The sequence below is a fragment of the Vipera berus genome (assembly GCF_964194415.1).
Source record: "Vipera berus genome assembly, chromosome: 2".
NCBI classification, from domain to species: domain Eukaryota; kingdom Metazoa; phylum Chordata; class Lepidosauria; order Squamata; family Viperidae; genus Vipera; species Vipera berus.
The window spans coordinates 138,578,024-138,592,800 of NC_138203.1; the positions used below are offsets into that span (position 1 = coordinate 138,578,024).

General features: G+C 46.2%; 1 protein-coding gene across 3 annotated transcripts in view; it reads right to left on the minus strand.

Annotated features, from left to right (window-relative positions):
• Window positions 1–14,777, minus strand: part of CALCOCO1 (calcium binding and coiled-coil domain 1) — a 38,671-nt gene that overhangs the window by 8,917 nt on the left and 14,977 nt on the right. For 2 of the 3 annotated variants that reach the window (XM_081317238.1, XM_081317239.1), the window contains 9 exons: window positions 13,541–13,699; window positions 12,845–13,023; window positions 11,863–11,953; window positions 11,586–11,741; window positions 9,888–10,142; window positions 5,157–5,282; window positions 3,237–3,332; window positions 2,982–3,093; window positions 423–637 (listed from right to left, as the gene is read on the minus strand). In XM_081317238.1, coding sequence (XP_081173364.1) covers window positions 423–637; window positions 2,982–3,093; window positions 3,237–3,332; window positions 5,157–5,282; window positions 9,888–10,142; window positions 11,586–11,741; window positions 11,863–11,953; window positions 12,845–13,023; window positions 13,541–13,699 — 1,389 coding nt within the window. The remainder of the gene's footprint in view (window positions 1–422; window positions 638–2,981; window positions 3,094–3,236; window positions 3,333–5,156; window positions 5,283–9,887; window positions 10,143–11,585; window positions 11,742–11,862; window positions 11,954–12,844; window positions 13,024–13,540; window positions 13,700–14,777) is intronic. The other variant, XM_081317240.1, reaches the window with a different exon arrangement.

The window sequence follows — 14,777 nt, forward strand, 5'->3', positions numbered from 1 at the left end:
CTCCAGCCGTCTCTCTCACTCAGGCTTGTGCGGTGCGGCCACCGGTTCAGTTCATTCCCCTCCCCTGCTACCATTTTTCTAGGATGGTCGTGTACCACCTGCCAGGTGCCAGTGTACCACAGGTGGTGCCCGTACCACTGGTTGAAAAGCCCTGCTTTAGGAGAGGCTAGCGAGTTGATGGGGAGCATTTTTAACACGTTGTCTTCCTAGTGATTGGGCCCCAACAGTAAACCTTTTGTGAAAGCACCCGGCCTCCTCTGAGGATTCCATTGCACGAAGGCACTCACAGCACGCTTTCAGCTGCCCTGTCCCTGGGCTAGATCACCTCTTTGCCTGGGTCCCCAAAGCAACTCTTTCGCCCTTTGCCTTGGACAGCTGTACGTAGGCTGGGCTGGGCCCTTCCCCGCTTCTCAGGGCCTCACCGAGTCAGAACTGGAATCCTCGGGCGGCTGCTTGATCTGGCTAGCAATAGGAGCAGGCTGGCTGATCACCACTGTGTGGGATGGCCCATGGGCGCAGGGAGAAGTGGTGGTTACTGCCTGGGTGTCACACAGGCTGTAAGGACTGAACCGAGCAGGCAGGCGCATGTCCTCGGGGCACTCGTCCTCGGAATCAGACAGCGGGGAGTCCAGGGAGCCTGGAAGATGAAAATGAAGATGGCGTTAGGTGCGTGTGTGTCCCTGCGTGTGTGTCCCTGTGTGTGTGTAATCAAATCTCTCCCAGGAAGCAATGATGCTCCCAGCAGAGACTGACCTTGCAGAGAAAAACATTGCTCTAGTTAGCCTCCCAGTGTGAACCTGAAACTGGATGTCTGTCCAGGAGATAAATCTCCCCTCCCTTCCATTGGTGCTCCAAGCACCTGCTTATTTTGCTAATGGTTAATCCAGGGTTGCTGGGTGGGATATTTGCAAGTTCCTGCCCTACAAAAGGAGCTTAAAGGCAAGGTGCTCCAAAGAACAATAATAATAATAAGGTACCTTGGAGGTCATCTAGTCCACCCCCCTGCTCTGGCAGGAAACCCTATACCATTTCAGAAAAAATGGTTGTCCAGTCTCTTCTTGAAAACTTCCAGTGTTGGAGCATTCACAGCTTCTGGAGGCAGGTTGTTCCGCTGGTTAATTGTTCTAACTGTCAGGAAGTTTCTCCTTAGTTCTAGGTTGCTTCTCTCCTTGACTAGTTTCTATCCATTGCTTCTTGTCCTGCCTTCGGGCGCTTTGGAGAATAGCTTGACTCCCTCTTCTTTGTGGCAGACCCTGAGATACTGGAACCCTGCTATTATGTCCCCCTTCGTCCTTCCCTTCATTAGAAGAAGACTAGAATCCTTGAAAAGCTTGAAAAAATAAGAGCCTTTCACACTGTTATTGTTGGGGGTCTGCATACTGGCCCTTTCTTGTTTCATCACCACCCTCCCCTTCCTCTACCTCTTCACACCGGGACTTGTCCTGATCCCAGGAATTTATCTGACATTTCCTGCTTTATCTTCTTGTCAACAGAATTTAATTAATTTCAGATAAGAAGAAAGTGAACCAGTCTAGTGTAATGTTTAGGAAATCAGGCTAGAAACCGGGAAAAAGAGCCTTGGTGGAGCAGTGGGCTAATGCCTCCTTAAGTAACACCAGCTGCCTGCCATTAGTGCAGGTTCGAGTCCCACCAGGCTCAAGGTTGACTCAGCCTCCCATCCTTCCGAGGTAGGTAAAATGAGGACCCAGATTGTTGGGGGCAATTAAGCTGACTTTGTAATAATGCTGCTTGGGGGGGGGGGAGAAAGCCCTAATAAGCAGGCATATACATAGAATGAAGGCTATTGCTAAGCACATTGGTTTGTGCTTCTTAGATTGTAAGCTGCCCTGAGACTTCGGAGAAGGGCGGGATATAAATGGGATTAAAAATAAATAAATCATGAGTTCTAGTCCTGCGTTAGACACAGAAGCTGGGTGTCCTTGGGCCAGTCCTTCTTTCTAAGTCCTAGGAAGGAGATAATCACTTCTGAAAAACCTGGCCAAGAAAACTGTAGGGACTTGGCCGGACGTCCCCGGGAGTCAACGCTGATTTGAAGGCAAGAAAGGGAAAGAAAAAGAAAAAGGAGGAGAGTAAACATTTCCTAATGTGCTTGGTGTGGATTTGGGGGAAGGGAAGCAAAAGGCTCTCCTGTTGAAAGTTCCTAGGAAACTGATGTTCCGTCCACCCAGAAAAAAATATCTCCCAATATCTAAAGTCTGACTTTACGGAATACGCCATAAGAGTTCCCGCAGAGTGGGAAAAGAATGGAAGCATCATAAAGGGGCACTGACAGAGAGTTTTTCTCTCAGCTATGGCCAGGGCTTTTTTTCATCATAGAACACCAAGAACGGAGTTCCGGCACCTTTTTCAGATGGAACCTTGTAAGGGTAGGCAAGGTGGGTTGTATGACGTGTGTGAGTTCCGGCACCTTTTTCTTTTACAAAAAAAGCACTGGCTATGGCCCTACCCAGGGTAGTAAACATTTAATAACCAGATGTTGCTGCAGTGCAATTCCCATCGTTCCTCACCATCGGCCCATTGAAATCCATCAACCCTAGAGGGCAATGCATTGCCCATCTCAGATTAAATACGGGAAGAAAAAATTTGGCTAAACAAATTTCTGGAGAAGCGGTTTCAGTCTCAAGGTAAACGCCATTAAGATCCCTGCCCCTTTTGTTCTGGATGAGCTTAAGGATGCCTGAACATTTAGATTCACAAGGCTACTTTCACAGAACTCAACAGAGTTTGTTGATCCCTAGATGATGATGATGATGATGATGATGATCATCATCATCATCATCATCGTCATTATATCATCATCATTATATTATTATTATTATTATTATTATTATTATTATTATTATTATTATTATTATTATTATTATTATTATTATTATTATTTTGCCTTTGTCACTGATAGCATGGACCAGAGTCACTAAATATAATTGATCGGGCGGCCAGGTGATGGTGGCGGGACTAACCAGGGGTATCCAGAGCTGTCTCCTCTTCATCAATCAGAACTGACTCACTCCATTTCTCATCTGCCACTTTCTCCAAACGTTCTTCAAGGCGGCGTATGTACACCAGCAACTCCTGAAGGCAGAGAATGGGCGACGCATATCAGCATTTAAGGCCTGAATGGAATGGATTCCTCTTGCCACTTCGTAGCTTCTTCTCATACTAAATTCAGGCTATGGCCAGCCTTTCTTCCCTCCCCATTTGGATGCCACACCAACCTGTTTTTCGGACTGCAGTTGCTCTTTCTCCTTCTGGGCCACCTGCAAGGCAGCGCGCAGTTCCCGTAGCTCCCGGCGGCTCTCAGAGACTTGAACCTGATGAGGGCGACAGCGACGTTTGCCAGAGCAGAATTTTAGAATCACAAGGTTTAGAGAGTTGTGAAGCCCACCATGGAACTAAACACAGGTAGTCCTCGACTTAACAACAGTTCCTTTAGTGACCATTCAAAGTTACAACGGCTCTGAAAAAAGTGACTTACAACCGTTTTTCACACGACCATTGCAGCATCCCCAGAGTCCCGTGATCAAAAAATCAGACGCTTTGGCAACTAACTGGTTCACATTTATGACGGTTGCAGTGTCCCAGGGTCAGGCGATCAGCTTTTGCAACCTTCTGACAAGTAAAGTCAATGAGGAAGCCCTATTCACTGAACAACCGTGTTACTAACTTAACAACTGCAGTGATTCACTTAAAAAATGTGGGAAGAAAAGTCGTAAAATGGGGCAAAACTCACTTAGCAAATGTTTCACTTAGCGACATAAATTCGGGGCTCAATTGTGGTCGTAACTCGAGGATTACCTGTAGTTAATGCTCATGCCCAGTGCTGGGATTTTAAGACAGCTCCTTTCACTTCTGGAAAGCTCTCTCCATTTTCTAGGGCCTCTGTTTTATTCATGGGGCAGAGCCTCCCCTTCATCATTGGCCATCTGCATTCCCTAAAGCGGAGGTCCCCAACCCACAGTCCGTGGACCGGTACCGGGCCGCAGCATGCCAGCAACCGGGCCACACAAACAAGCAAAGCCCCAACTGCAGGATGCAGGCAGCACACGACTCCACGACCCCTTCGGTCTGAAGAAAAACCTCTCGCCATGTAACCGGTCCCTGGTGTCCAAAAGGCTGGGGACCTCTGTCCTAAAGGCTCTTTAAGGCTTCTTTTTTTTTTGCAGATCTATTGTCACATTGCACTCACCTCTTAGAGCAGGCCTGCGTAACCTGGAGAGGGGAAAGGGCCACACCGATGAATTAAAAGTAATTGTGGGCCGCAAAGGAATACCTGGCGGGCCAATCAGCTGCTAAGTAGTGAGGAGGCAGCGCTCGAGCTAGGAGCAGCAAGGAGGCCTGCAGGTGCTCAGCAGCACCCCTTATTTTGTGTGTGTGTGTGTGTGTGAATTTAATGACTTTTTAATAAGCAGCATCAAACCACGCAGGGATGCTTGATGAGCCTCGCGTTGTTCATGGACCATATGCGGTCCAGGCTTGCGTTAAAGAGTTTGTGCCAGCAAAGCTTTATCCAGACTGAGAGAACTGAGATGTTTGATCCATTTAATCCTTCCCTAACTAGGCGCTCTCCTGATAACAGTGAGACAGCAATTCTTTGACCTCCTGGCCAGATGGTCTAAAGGAGCTGCAGTCACCCTAATGCTAGAGAGCACCCAAGTTAGGAAGAACTATTCCGAATTTTGCATCTTGCCAAATAATTGGGTGTTCACAGGACCGTGAAGGTCAGCCCAGAAATTTCTCAGTGAGGACTAAGAACAGCCAGTGACAACAGGGGGTAGTGACTGGCAAATCGAAAGAGAGAAGAGAAATGAAATGGAATGATGGGCTCTCTTAAATCTTTAGTCAATGCTTCAAAAGGCCACAGGAAAAAAAAAATCATGTATCCTGCAAAGGAAGGGAGGGGAACCAAGAGCTCTTTTCAAAAGTTTCTCGGCAGGTGATCCTTGCAAGATAAAGACGTCTTGCAACCCCATCTACATAGCCGGCAAGAGAGCTAAACCTCTTCCTGGGAGTTTGGCAATCTTAATCTGTGAATGGCTTAACTACTTTGTGAGAGGGCAGAAATCATTGCCCAAAGTCTCTATCTTCCCTCCCGCCTTGAACAATGGAATCCTTTTTTTCCAGGGGAGATAGTTTACCAGACTGGCATCCCGTTCCTGTGCCAGCTCCATACGTAACACCTGGCGCTGTGCCCGTTCTTCCTGCAAGCTGTTTTCAAGACGGAGAACCTCAGCACTCAGCTTCAGGATCTTATCTTTCTCTGCCTAACGAAACATAAATTTGAAAGGAACGGTCACGGTGCAGGATGAGATTACTCCTCGCCCCCCCAATTGCTCTACGGAAAGCTCTTAAAGAAGCAGACAAAGTCAGATTTTTTATGCAATATGCAGGGCTGGAGAATCCAAGGATGTCTAGATGTTACTGAACTGCAGTAATGGTTCTTATTACGGTTCTTAATTGGTTTTGATAAATTATGTAAACTTTGTAAAGTTTGTTTTTATTGTGTATGCTGCCCCGAGTCATGTCCAAGTGAGATGGCCAGCTATATAAATATAAATTCAATAAATAAATAAACCCAACAGCTCCTCAGCAATGACCACGTTGACAGAGCTAGAAAAAGTTACAGTTCAGTGGCATCTATAGTTCTAAAGTTGACAGCAACTTGGTTAGGGAGGAGTCATCTGTAGATTTGTCCATAGATTTAGTTATCCCAGCAATTTTGTCCCTGTCTTAACTGTGGGAAGTGAAAAGAAAGAAAGAAAGAAAGAAAGAAAGAAAGAAAGAAAGAAAGAAAGAAAGAAAGAAAGAAAGAAAGAAAGAAAGAAAGAAAGAAAAAAGTAAGTTGGTTGTGTTCTTGAAGATGTTTCATTACCATGTTAGGTAACATTATCAGCACTAAGGCTGTTACCTATTTTGATAACGAAATGTCTGCAAGAAAACAACCAAGCTCAGAGAGCACCAAGGACCCCACAGGTCAACCCTGAGCTACAAATATTCTATTTTATCCCTTTAAAATACAGACTAATTTAGTTCCAAAGCCATACTGTTCTTTTTCTTTTGTATCTCCCAAACATTAAATCTTGGCATTCAACTGCTTGGGGATTTTGTTCTTTCTGCATATACAAAACTGGTTTAAAAACTTCCCCAGAGTTTAATTTCAATCCACAACAAAAGATCAATGATTATATCAATGCATGTCAGGATCCTTTTGCTTTATTCCCTCCCCACTACAAAAAACCCACAACACCAGTAGTCCTCAAGTTACGAACGTTCACTTAGCGAATGTTCAAAGTTACGACATCCCTGCCAAAAGTACTTATGACCGGGTCCCAAAGTTACATATGTTGCAACATCACAGCGGCCCTTCGCACTTACGAACAACTGCAGAGACGCTGCAACGTGCTACTTTGGTGCCACACCTGAGAGCCCCAAACTGCCCACGCTCACCTCCTGCGCAGTCTTGAGTGCCAAAGCCCTTGTCCAACCAGGCGTAGAAGTGCAGGATTGGTTCCTCTTCTTCCCTGCCAAGCCCAAGCCTCTCTCACCATTGGCCACGGCCCTGCCCGGCCACTTGCTGGAGTGCCGAACCCAGCCGAGTTTCACAAATTGCGCCACCGCAGAGCTGGAGAACTTGGCACTCCACCGCCTGGCTCCCCTCGCTTGCCAAAAGGACTCCTCTAAATTGCAAGAGGGGATCCTAAACAAACCTGCTTTCCAGCTCTGTCGCGTTTCTCCCAGCAGCTCAAGACGCTCTTCTTTCACTGGAGAAATGGGTAAAGCTGGGTTGCAAGCATAAGAAATGTGCAAGAAAACCAAAGACGTTCATGGAACTAAAATAATAATAATAATAAAAGTTCAATCAGACCTTCCAACTTCGTGAGATCTTTTTTTTTTTGCGAGAAGTTGGAAGGTCTGACTGAATTTTTTTTATTATTATTTTTAGTTCCGTGAACTTCTATGTTTTGCTGTTTCTCCGGCAAAAGAAGAGCATCTTGAGCTGCGGAGAGAAGCGCGACGGAGCTGGAAAACAGGTTTGTTTAGGAGCCCCCTCTTGCAATTTAGAGAAGGAGTCTTTTCGGCAAGCGAGGAGAGCTGGGTGCTGGTATGCCAAGCTAACGCCGCAGCGTCGCAATTTGTGAAATCCGGGTGGGTTTTGCACTCCAGCAAGTGGCCAGGCAGGGCCGCGCCCGCTCGGGACAAGAGGCTGGGGCTCGGCGGGGAAGGGGAGAGACCAGCCCGGTGCCTCTGCCTGGCTGGACAAGGGGTCCGGCACCCAAGGCCGCACAGGAGGAGAGCGTGGGAAGCACAGGGCTCTCAAACGTGGCGCCAAAGGTAAATTAAGTGGTTGGTGATGGGATGGGGAGAAAAGGTCCAACCAGCTTGGGACCCCAAGGGGTGGGAAGAGAAGCATGGGATCTCTCAAGGGTGGGGGGAGGTCTTTGGTGGCTGGACGCAGTAGTCTTGTCCCTGCACTAGGCCCACCCCATGGCCTTCCCCACCTTGAGATACCTCATATGTGTCATGGATAGATGGGACTAGCAGAAATAAGAACTCTGAGGCAATTGCTTTCCTCAAAGAACACTTTTAATGGCTACATAACATCAGCACCAACAAAGGCGAAACCAAGACTGAAAGTTACCTCGCCAAAAGGTCGCAAAGTAAAAGTTGAACTCCCCACCCCTTACTGTGTGGCAGGCTCCCTAACGGTAGCTCCAGCCCGCCAAACATTAAAGCTCTGCTTGACCTTGGTTCCCACAAGGAAGTTATTGTTTTGACTAAACTATAAGAATGCATCTTCCCCCCTCCCATTGCTATGGCAACCAAAAAGCGAAGAAATATGGCTGATTTCAGAGCATTTGAACGTTTGACAATATGCACTTTTAACAACCAGTGCATTCGATTAGTGAATGCATGGGCGAAAGTAGGCAATGTTCACACTCATTTTTCATGATTCACTCCAACAAATCTTCGGGTTACGAATGTACAGTAGTGACCAAAATTGTGGAAACCTTTTGGGAAAAGTTAAGTTTTGAGGTTTGATGGCTAATAACAACAGGTTTTTTTTTTGTAGTACCATAAAATTATATATCAATGAAAAGATAATTTAATCAGGAATGTAATGCAACATAGTTTGTTCAATTATCTGTACTGTATTCTATGAAACATTATAGCCAAATAACCAGAAAAAGGAAGCACAACTTGCTTAGATTGATATCAGGTAGCTTTCCTTCATCTGATTGTAGCCAATGAGCATCAGTGTTTAGAGAGCCAATCAGGTGTCATCTTTTTTTGGCAATGAGCCAATCAGATCACAGTAGGATTCAGTTATTGATGTCATGTATTTTTTTTAAATTCCATTTATATCCCGCCCTTCTCCGAAGACTCAGGGCGGCTTACAAGCTTAGCAGTAGCCTTCATTCTATGTATATGCCTGCTTATTGAAGCTGAGAGGAGGACATTTGTCAGTGTGTTATGTGAACGCTATCAAGTTGGTTGGGTTTTTTGTGTTCTTTCATTTAGTGAGCTTGTAAAATGTAATAAAATTAAAATAATGGTGCAGAGTTGACTGGTTGCCCAGAAAGCGATGTAAAATAGTATTATTAAGTGAACAAGGCTACAGTTATAAAGAAATTAGAAGAAAAATTGGTGGAAACTTAACCAAAGCTGGCATTTCTACTGTACACTTTTCCCAAAAGGTTTCCACAATTTTGGCCACTACCGTAGTTGGCAGACTGTGTTACAGTTATTTATTTATTTATTTATTTATTTATTAAACTTATATACCGCCCTTCTCCCGTAGGACCCAGGGCGGTTATAACTCGAAGACTACCTGTAGGCCATTTGTATGTGGATTGGGGAAGGTAGTATTATGTATAGTGCTGAAAATATTGGCCTAGGGCAGGGGTAGGCAACCTTGGCTCTTTTATGACTCGTGGACTTCAACTCCCAGAATTCCTGAGCCAGCAGTGGCGTAGCGTGGGGGGTGCAGGGGGGGCCGGCCGCACCGGGCGCAACATCTGGGGGGGCGCGCTCGCACTGAGCTGCTCAGGGAGCCCCAAGGGCTACACAGAGTCGGCTTGGCTCCGCTCTCGAGCTGCTCTTTCTTGCAAAGCGAAACGAGTCCGGCAGGTGAGATGGGCGGCCACATAAACTGAATAAAATAAATAGAAGCGCCCAACTCTCCGCCCAGGCTCAGGCCAACCGCAAGCGCCCCGCAGGCGCCCCGGCAGGCTTGGCCGAGCGAAGACGGACCCGCCGGCCGGCTGGCCTAGCTTCGTGCGCATGCGTGGCTTTATTTAGCGGGGCTCACGTGCGAGCTTGAATGCAGAGGCTCGTGCAGGTCGGAGCCCCGCCCAACCGCCCTCGAGAGGGACCCGGAAGCATCCCGCATGCGCGCGACTCTTCTTGGAAAGTCTACGCCGCTGCGGGGCGCGTCTTTTCGGCGGTGCCATGACGTCACCGGGTTAGGGGGCGCAAATTGCCCCGGGTGCTGACAACCCACGCTACGCCACTGTGAGCCAGCCATGCTGAGGAGAGGTTTCCAAGCTGAGCCATGCTGGCTCAGGAATTCTGGGAGTTGAAGTCCACGAGTCATAAAAGAGCCAAGGTTGCCTATCCCTGGCCCAGGGTGAAGGAGACCTGGTGTCAAAATTGCACTGGATTATAGATTTCGTGGAACATAATTCTAGACCATTTGCTGCCTCTCAGTCTGAATCTCAGCCCTGGATTGTTGAGAAGCTAAATGAGATGAGGCTTCCTCATGCCTGCTTCAGACTTCCCACAAGACAGATGGAATATAAACGATGAAGGGGAAAAAAAAGTTTCCTCAGCTGACTTAGTGGATCAAATGCACAAGTGTACCCCCATACCTCTACATTCTGCAGCAGCATGGCTTTCTCCTTCCACCATTGGCCTTTGCCTTCTTTCCACTTGAGGGTCATGTCAGCAAGCTTGATGTTGATCTCGGCCACCTCGAGGCGGCTCTTGTGGAGGTCAGAGATTGTGCGGTCTCGGATGGAGGCCACACTGGCTAGCTCTTCCCCTAAGAGTGCCACTTTCTGCTGACTGGCAGCCAGAATGTCCTGTGTGGTACGCAACTGTTCGCACAAGGACTCCATCTGTGCCTGGAAAGAGAGAGGACTGAGAGGAAGAGGCACAAGAGATGGTGGAGAGGCCATGTCCAACCTTCATGGCACTATTTATTTATTTATTTATTTATTTATTTATTTATTTATTTATTTGGATTTATATACCGCCCTATTCCCGTAGGACTCAGGGCGGTTTACAGGGCAGTTAAAACCATGAATACAAAAAATTAAAAACAATTAAAACAATTAAATTAAATTCAAGCCCCAAGAGTAAATCTAAAACCCAGTTAAATTAACAAGCCCACAGTCTGGACCAAACAGATCGAAGAGCCAAGTTTTCAGGTCCCGGCGAAATGAGTGAAGGTCGGGGGCAGTCCTAGGTTCTGTGGGTAGTTGGTTCCATAGGGCAGGCGCACCCACAGAGAATGCCCTTCCCCTGGGAATAACCCGCCCTAGGAAGGAAATAAGCGGTCTATAATGCTAGCCATCCTTTCTAATCCTGGAACCTGTCCCAGCAAGTACGAGCATTGATTATGAATGATGGGAGTGTCTTCCAATACTTGATGTAATTCTTGTAAACCAAAATTCTTGTAACCTAATTCTTGAAACCCCCCCCCCCCAAAAAAAAAACCTTTTCTGATTTTTCACAAAGAAAGAGAGAGATATTTTGATTTAGTTTCTTTCCCTGGGCCAAGAATAAATCCCTGGATTCTGGTTCCCACCAATCCACTCCTCTGCCCTGCAAGTCCTGACAGAACAAGTGGTTTTGCCTAGATCGGGGCTGGCTGGTGTTTGTCAGTTCTTTCTTGTTCTCTAACATGAAGCCAACTCTGTTGGTTGTAACTTTGTTCCAAGACTATTTACAAAACAAAAGTCCATGGGTTTGGGGGACTTCCCCCATAATTAAATATTTTTATTTCTCCTGGAATTTTTTTAAGAACCCATTCATGAAGTGGCTGGTAGAACCTGGTGCCATTTTGTGTATGAATCTTCTTCCACAAAATACCCATTTGGAGAAAAAAGGTTGGGCCTTAAGCAACATCACCTTAGATGTTTTGCCTATGACATGTCCTGATCTGTGCTTGGCTTGTCCAACCTTGCATTTTATCAGAGTCTAAAAGATCATTCTGAAATCCTGGATTCCTCCTTGTTGTAAACTACTACCTTTCTTTCGGTAATGGAAAAAGCATAGACCACTGGATTAGAGATATCCACTGGATGGCTACTCAAGGAAATGACATGGCTACTTGCATTTAGAGGATGGGCAAAAAAGGGGGGCCCTACATAAAGACAGAAATTACCAGGCGCTGGAGATAGGTTATCAAGATTGGGTGTCTGTCTGCCTTCTCCTCTTCGAGAAGTTCTGGGAGAACACCAAGATCATCTCATTAGAGACACCATCAGAGACAGACAGCGTGCTGGACTTGATAAGCCTTATTTTTTAATATCCCTATAGGCTTCCTGTCATCATGTACTTACTGTGCGGCAGTTAGCAGCTGCCAGCTTCTGCTGCAACTTCTGAATATCCTCCTGCAGCATGAGAGCTTGGGAGATTTTCTCACCATGACGAGACTTGGCTTCTTGCAAGTCGGAGGCCAGGCTACGGCTCTCCTCCTTGGAAGCCTGCAGCTTGACCTGGAGAGGAGAGGAGAGGAGAGGTGTATCCGACATGGCAGCTGCTTGGCTAAGGATGCCAGCTCTGGTTTTCCTGCTTCCCTTCCTGTCCCTCTTTTCGAACCTGTTGTTCCACCCTCACCTGGTACTGCTCTTTCTCAGCATTCTCTTCTTTGAGCTGATGGTGGATGTGTTCCTGCTCCCTCAGAAGTGACTTCACGGTGCCTTTTACCCTGCAGCAGAAAAGATCCAAAGAGGATATGCACAAGTGAGGAATATCCACTGTGCTCTTTCTACTCAGGGGCATCTCTAAAAAAGGACTGCCTGCCTGCCTGCCTGCCTACCTCCTACCTACCTACCTACCTACCTATCTAGAAACCACCCTTTTGTTCCATCTTTGCATCTTCCTCAATATAACATGAGCATCCACTTAGCCCAGCAGCCTAGTTCCAAGATGAGACTTTGGCCACAACCCATTAATTTCAAGGCATCACTAGGCTATTAAATAGATCAGCTTCTCTGTATGAAAAAACATTCCCCAACGTAATCTAATTCACTGAGCGTGGGCTTGTTACAAACCACGGAGTGGGCTTGTTACAAACAAATGTAAAAATCAATACTGATCTCTAAACGTCCTTCATTCTTGTACTTCCTCCACCTACGTTTAATTCATGGTCTGAATGGTAGCTGACCTCCTCTGATCAGACCAAAGATAAGAAGGAATCCCTACAGGCTTAAAGATGGTTCAGGAAAATAGAAACTAAGACAAAGTACATTAAATCCTAGGACAACTCTTTGAAATTGAATTAGAAGGGCACAAAGGACTGGTTTCATGATGATTCTGACTTTAGCTTGAGAGAAAATATAATTCAGCCCAGCCCAGCCCAGCCAGTTGTGTTGCTCCTAGAAACTTTTAATACTCTGAGTTAATAGGCGTTCTAATCAGAACATCAACAGGACTCTGATTGCCTATCGGTAGCTTAGAAGATATTGCCTCCCCCCCATCTCTTTTCCTCCCTCCCTCCCTCCCTCCCTCCCTCCCTCCCTCCCTCCCTCCCTCTCTCTTCCTCTTTCTCCTTCCTTCCTTTTCCTCCTCCCACCATCCCTCTTCCTTTTTACTGTACTTGAGGTGCTCTCTTGGACATGGCCTTGACCTGTCTAATTCCGTCTCCCTCTGAAGCATCTTCTCTCCCATTGCTTGGATATCGCCCTCCAGTTCCTGGATTCGGGCCAAGTGCTCAGTTTCTTGAACGTTTAGAGTCTCTCTCTGCTTGGAGATTTCTGTGTAAGAATTTGACAGTTCCTGGTTAAGGGTAGAGAGGAAGAAAAGTGAGTGATGCCTAGAGCATTTGGATCAAGCCTGAAAATCCAGCAGCTAGCTTTGATGACAAAATGAACACAACAACATATGAATAACCTCACTGGTGGAAGGTGCAGCTCACTTTGATCCAGAATGTGTATTTCTCACAATGCCCAATCAGGTATGAGCTGAAAGGACATACTCCTTTCCTACTAATGTTCTCCTGAAACTGGTGAATGGGAGCATGCTTTACAGACGTTTTAATAATCGCTGCATGCATACTTATAAAGAATTGAACTAATTTGATGCAAACGTTAAGGCAGAGTGGCATCCCTCTGTTACAGAAGGGACACTCAGATCTTGCTTCAGGCTTGGAGTCAGATGTTGCACAACGTTTTGTGACCACCTGAGTTTGTGCTTAGTAAGATGATGGGACACAACACCTTTCCTGAAGCTTGGGAAGAGGTGGGATCTGGAATTGCTGGCAAGTCCTACTGCAGAACCTTGCTTTCTGCCTTGCCTTATATTGTGCAGCCAGCTTGGTATGCTCATCACGTAAGGAGCTAAGGGCCGCTTCTAGATCTGCTGCACGGCTTCTCAATTCTTGAACCTCTTCCTTCAGGCGGCAGGATTCACGCAACAGGGCTCCTTGTTCCCGACGACTCTCTTCCAGCTGAGTCTGTGGGGAAGTAGAGAGAGATACGGTGCCGAAGTACAAAGTCAGGGGACACATTCATTCGGTGGCTGAATTTTATTGTCTTTTATTGCTATCCTAGGATTAAAAGCTGATTAAAAATTAAATCATGATATAATATTCCCAGGCTGAAATATTTCAAGGCTGTTTGTATGCTCCGTTGCTTTTACGAAACGGCTTTGCACAAAGAAAACTCAACATGCCAGGGAAAAGCATTTATCTCAGCCTTCAGATACTTAATTTTTTTATACAGCGCACCCAAATAAGGAATGTAACAGCTTAGTAGTTCCGGTATAGTGCCAGAAGACTGAAAAGCTCTGCTCTTTTGGCTTGATGAAAACAGAAGGTCAGCCATTTAATATTGGATGCATAGTCCAGGACATCTTAAAACTCTTCCTCCACCTCATTCATTTTGACACCTGTGGAGGGGAGACTGGGCCCATAAAGATGTTGTTGGGACTACTTCCTAGACTGCTAGCCAAATTAGCTGAGGTGGATGGAAGTTGGAGCCCAAGAGCATTAAGATGACCAATTTCTGACACCAATGCTGAGGAAAACTTCAGGTCATAGGCCAAGACTTTAATTTAATTGTGCCATGATGTACCTACAAATTTGAAGATGGAAAGTGAAGATGCGGACTCAAAGGAAGCAACTAGTATATTTTCCACTACTCATAATCATCAGGGAAGGCTAGGGCCTTTCTCTCATTGCTGGTACTGTTTAACCTTTAATTATGTCAGAAGATACTGTGTATTTAATATGGAAACGATGACATTCCCTTTGTATTAGAGATGATATGGAAACAGAATTAAAATAAGCAAACATGAGTTTGTTGCAGTTTCTTTCTAATCCATCCCTTCTCTAGAGGGCACTAAAAATGTCTACAATAACCTGACAAAATAGGTTGGGTTGAAAAATTGTAAACAGGCCTAAAATCAGGGGTGTCAAACTGCCGGGCCGCAGGCCGGATGCATCATCCGGAAGCTGCGCCCACCCCATTGCTGGCAATGGGGAAATGGCTCCGATATGTTGTGCAACATCACGTGACGTCGCGAGTTTGACA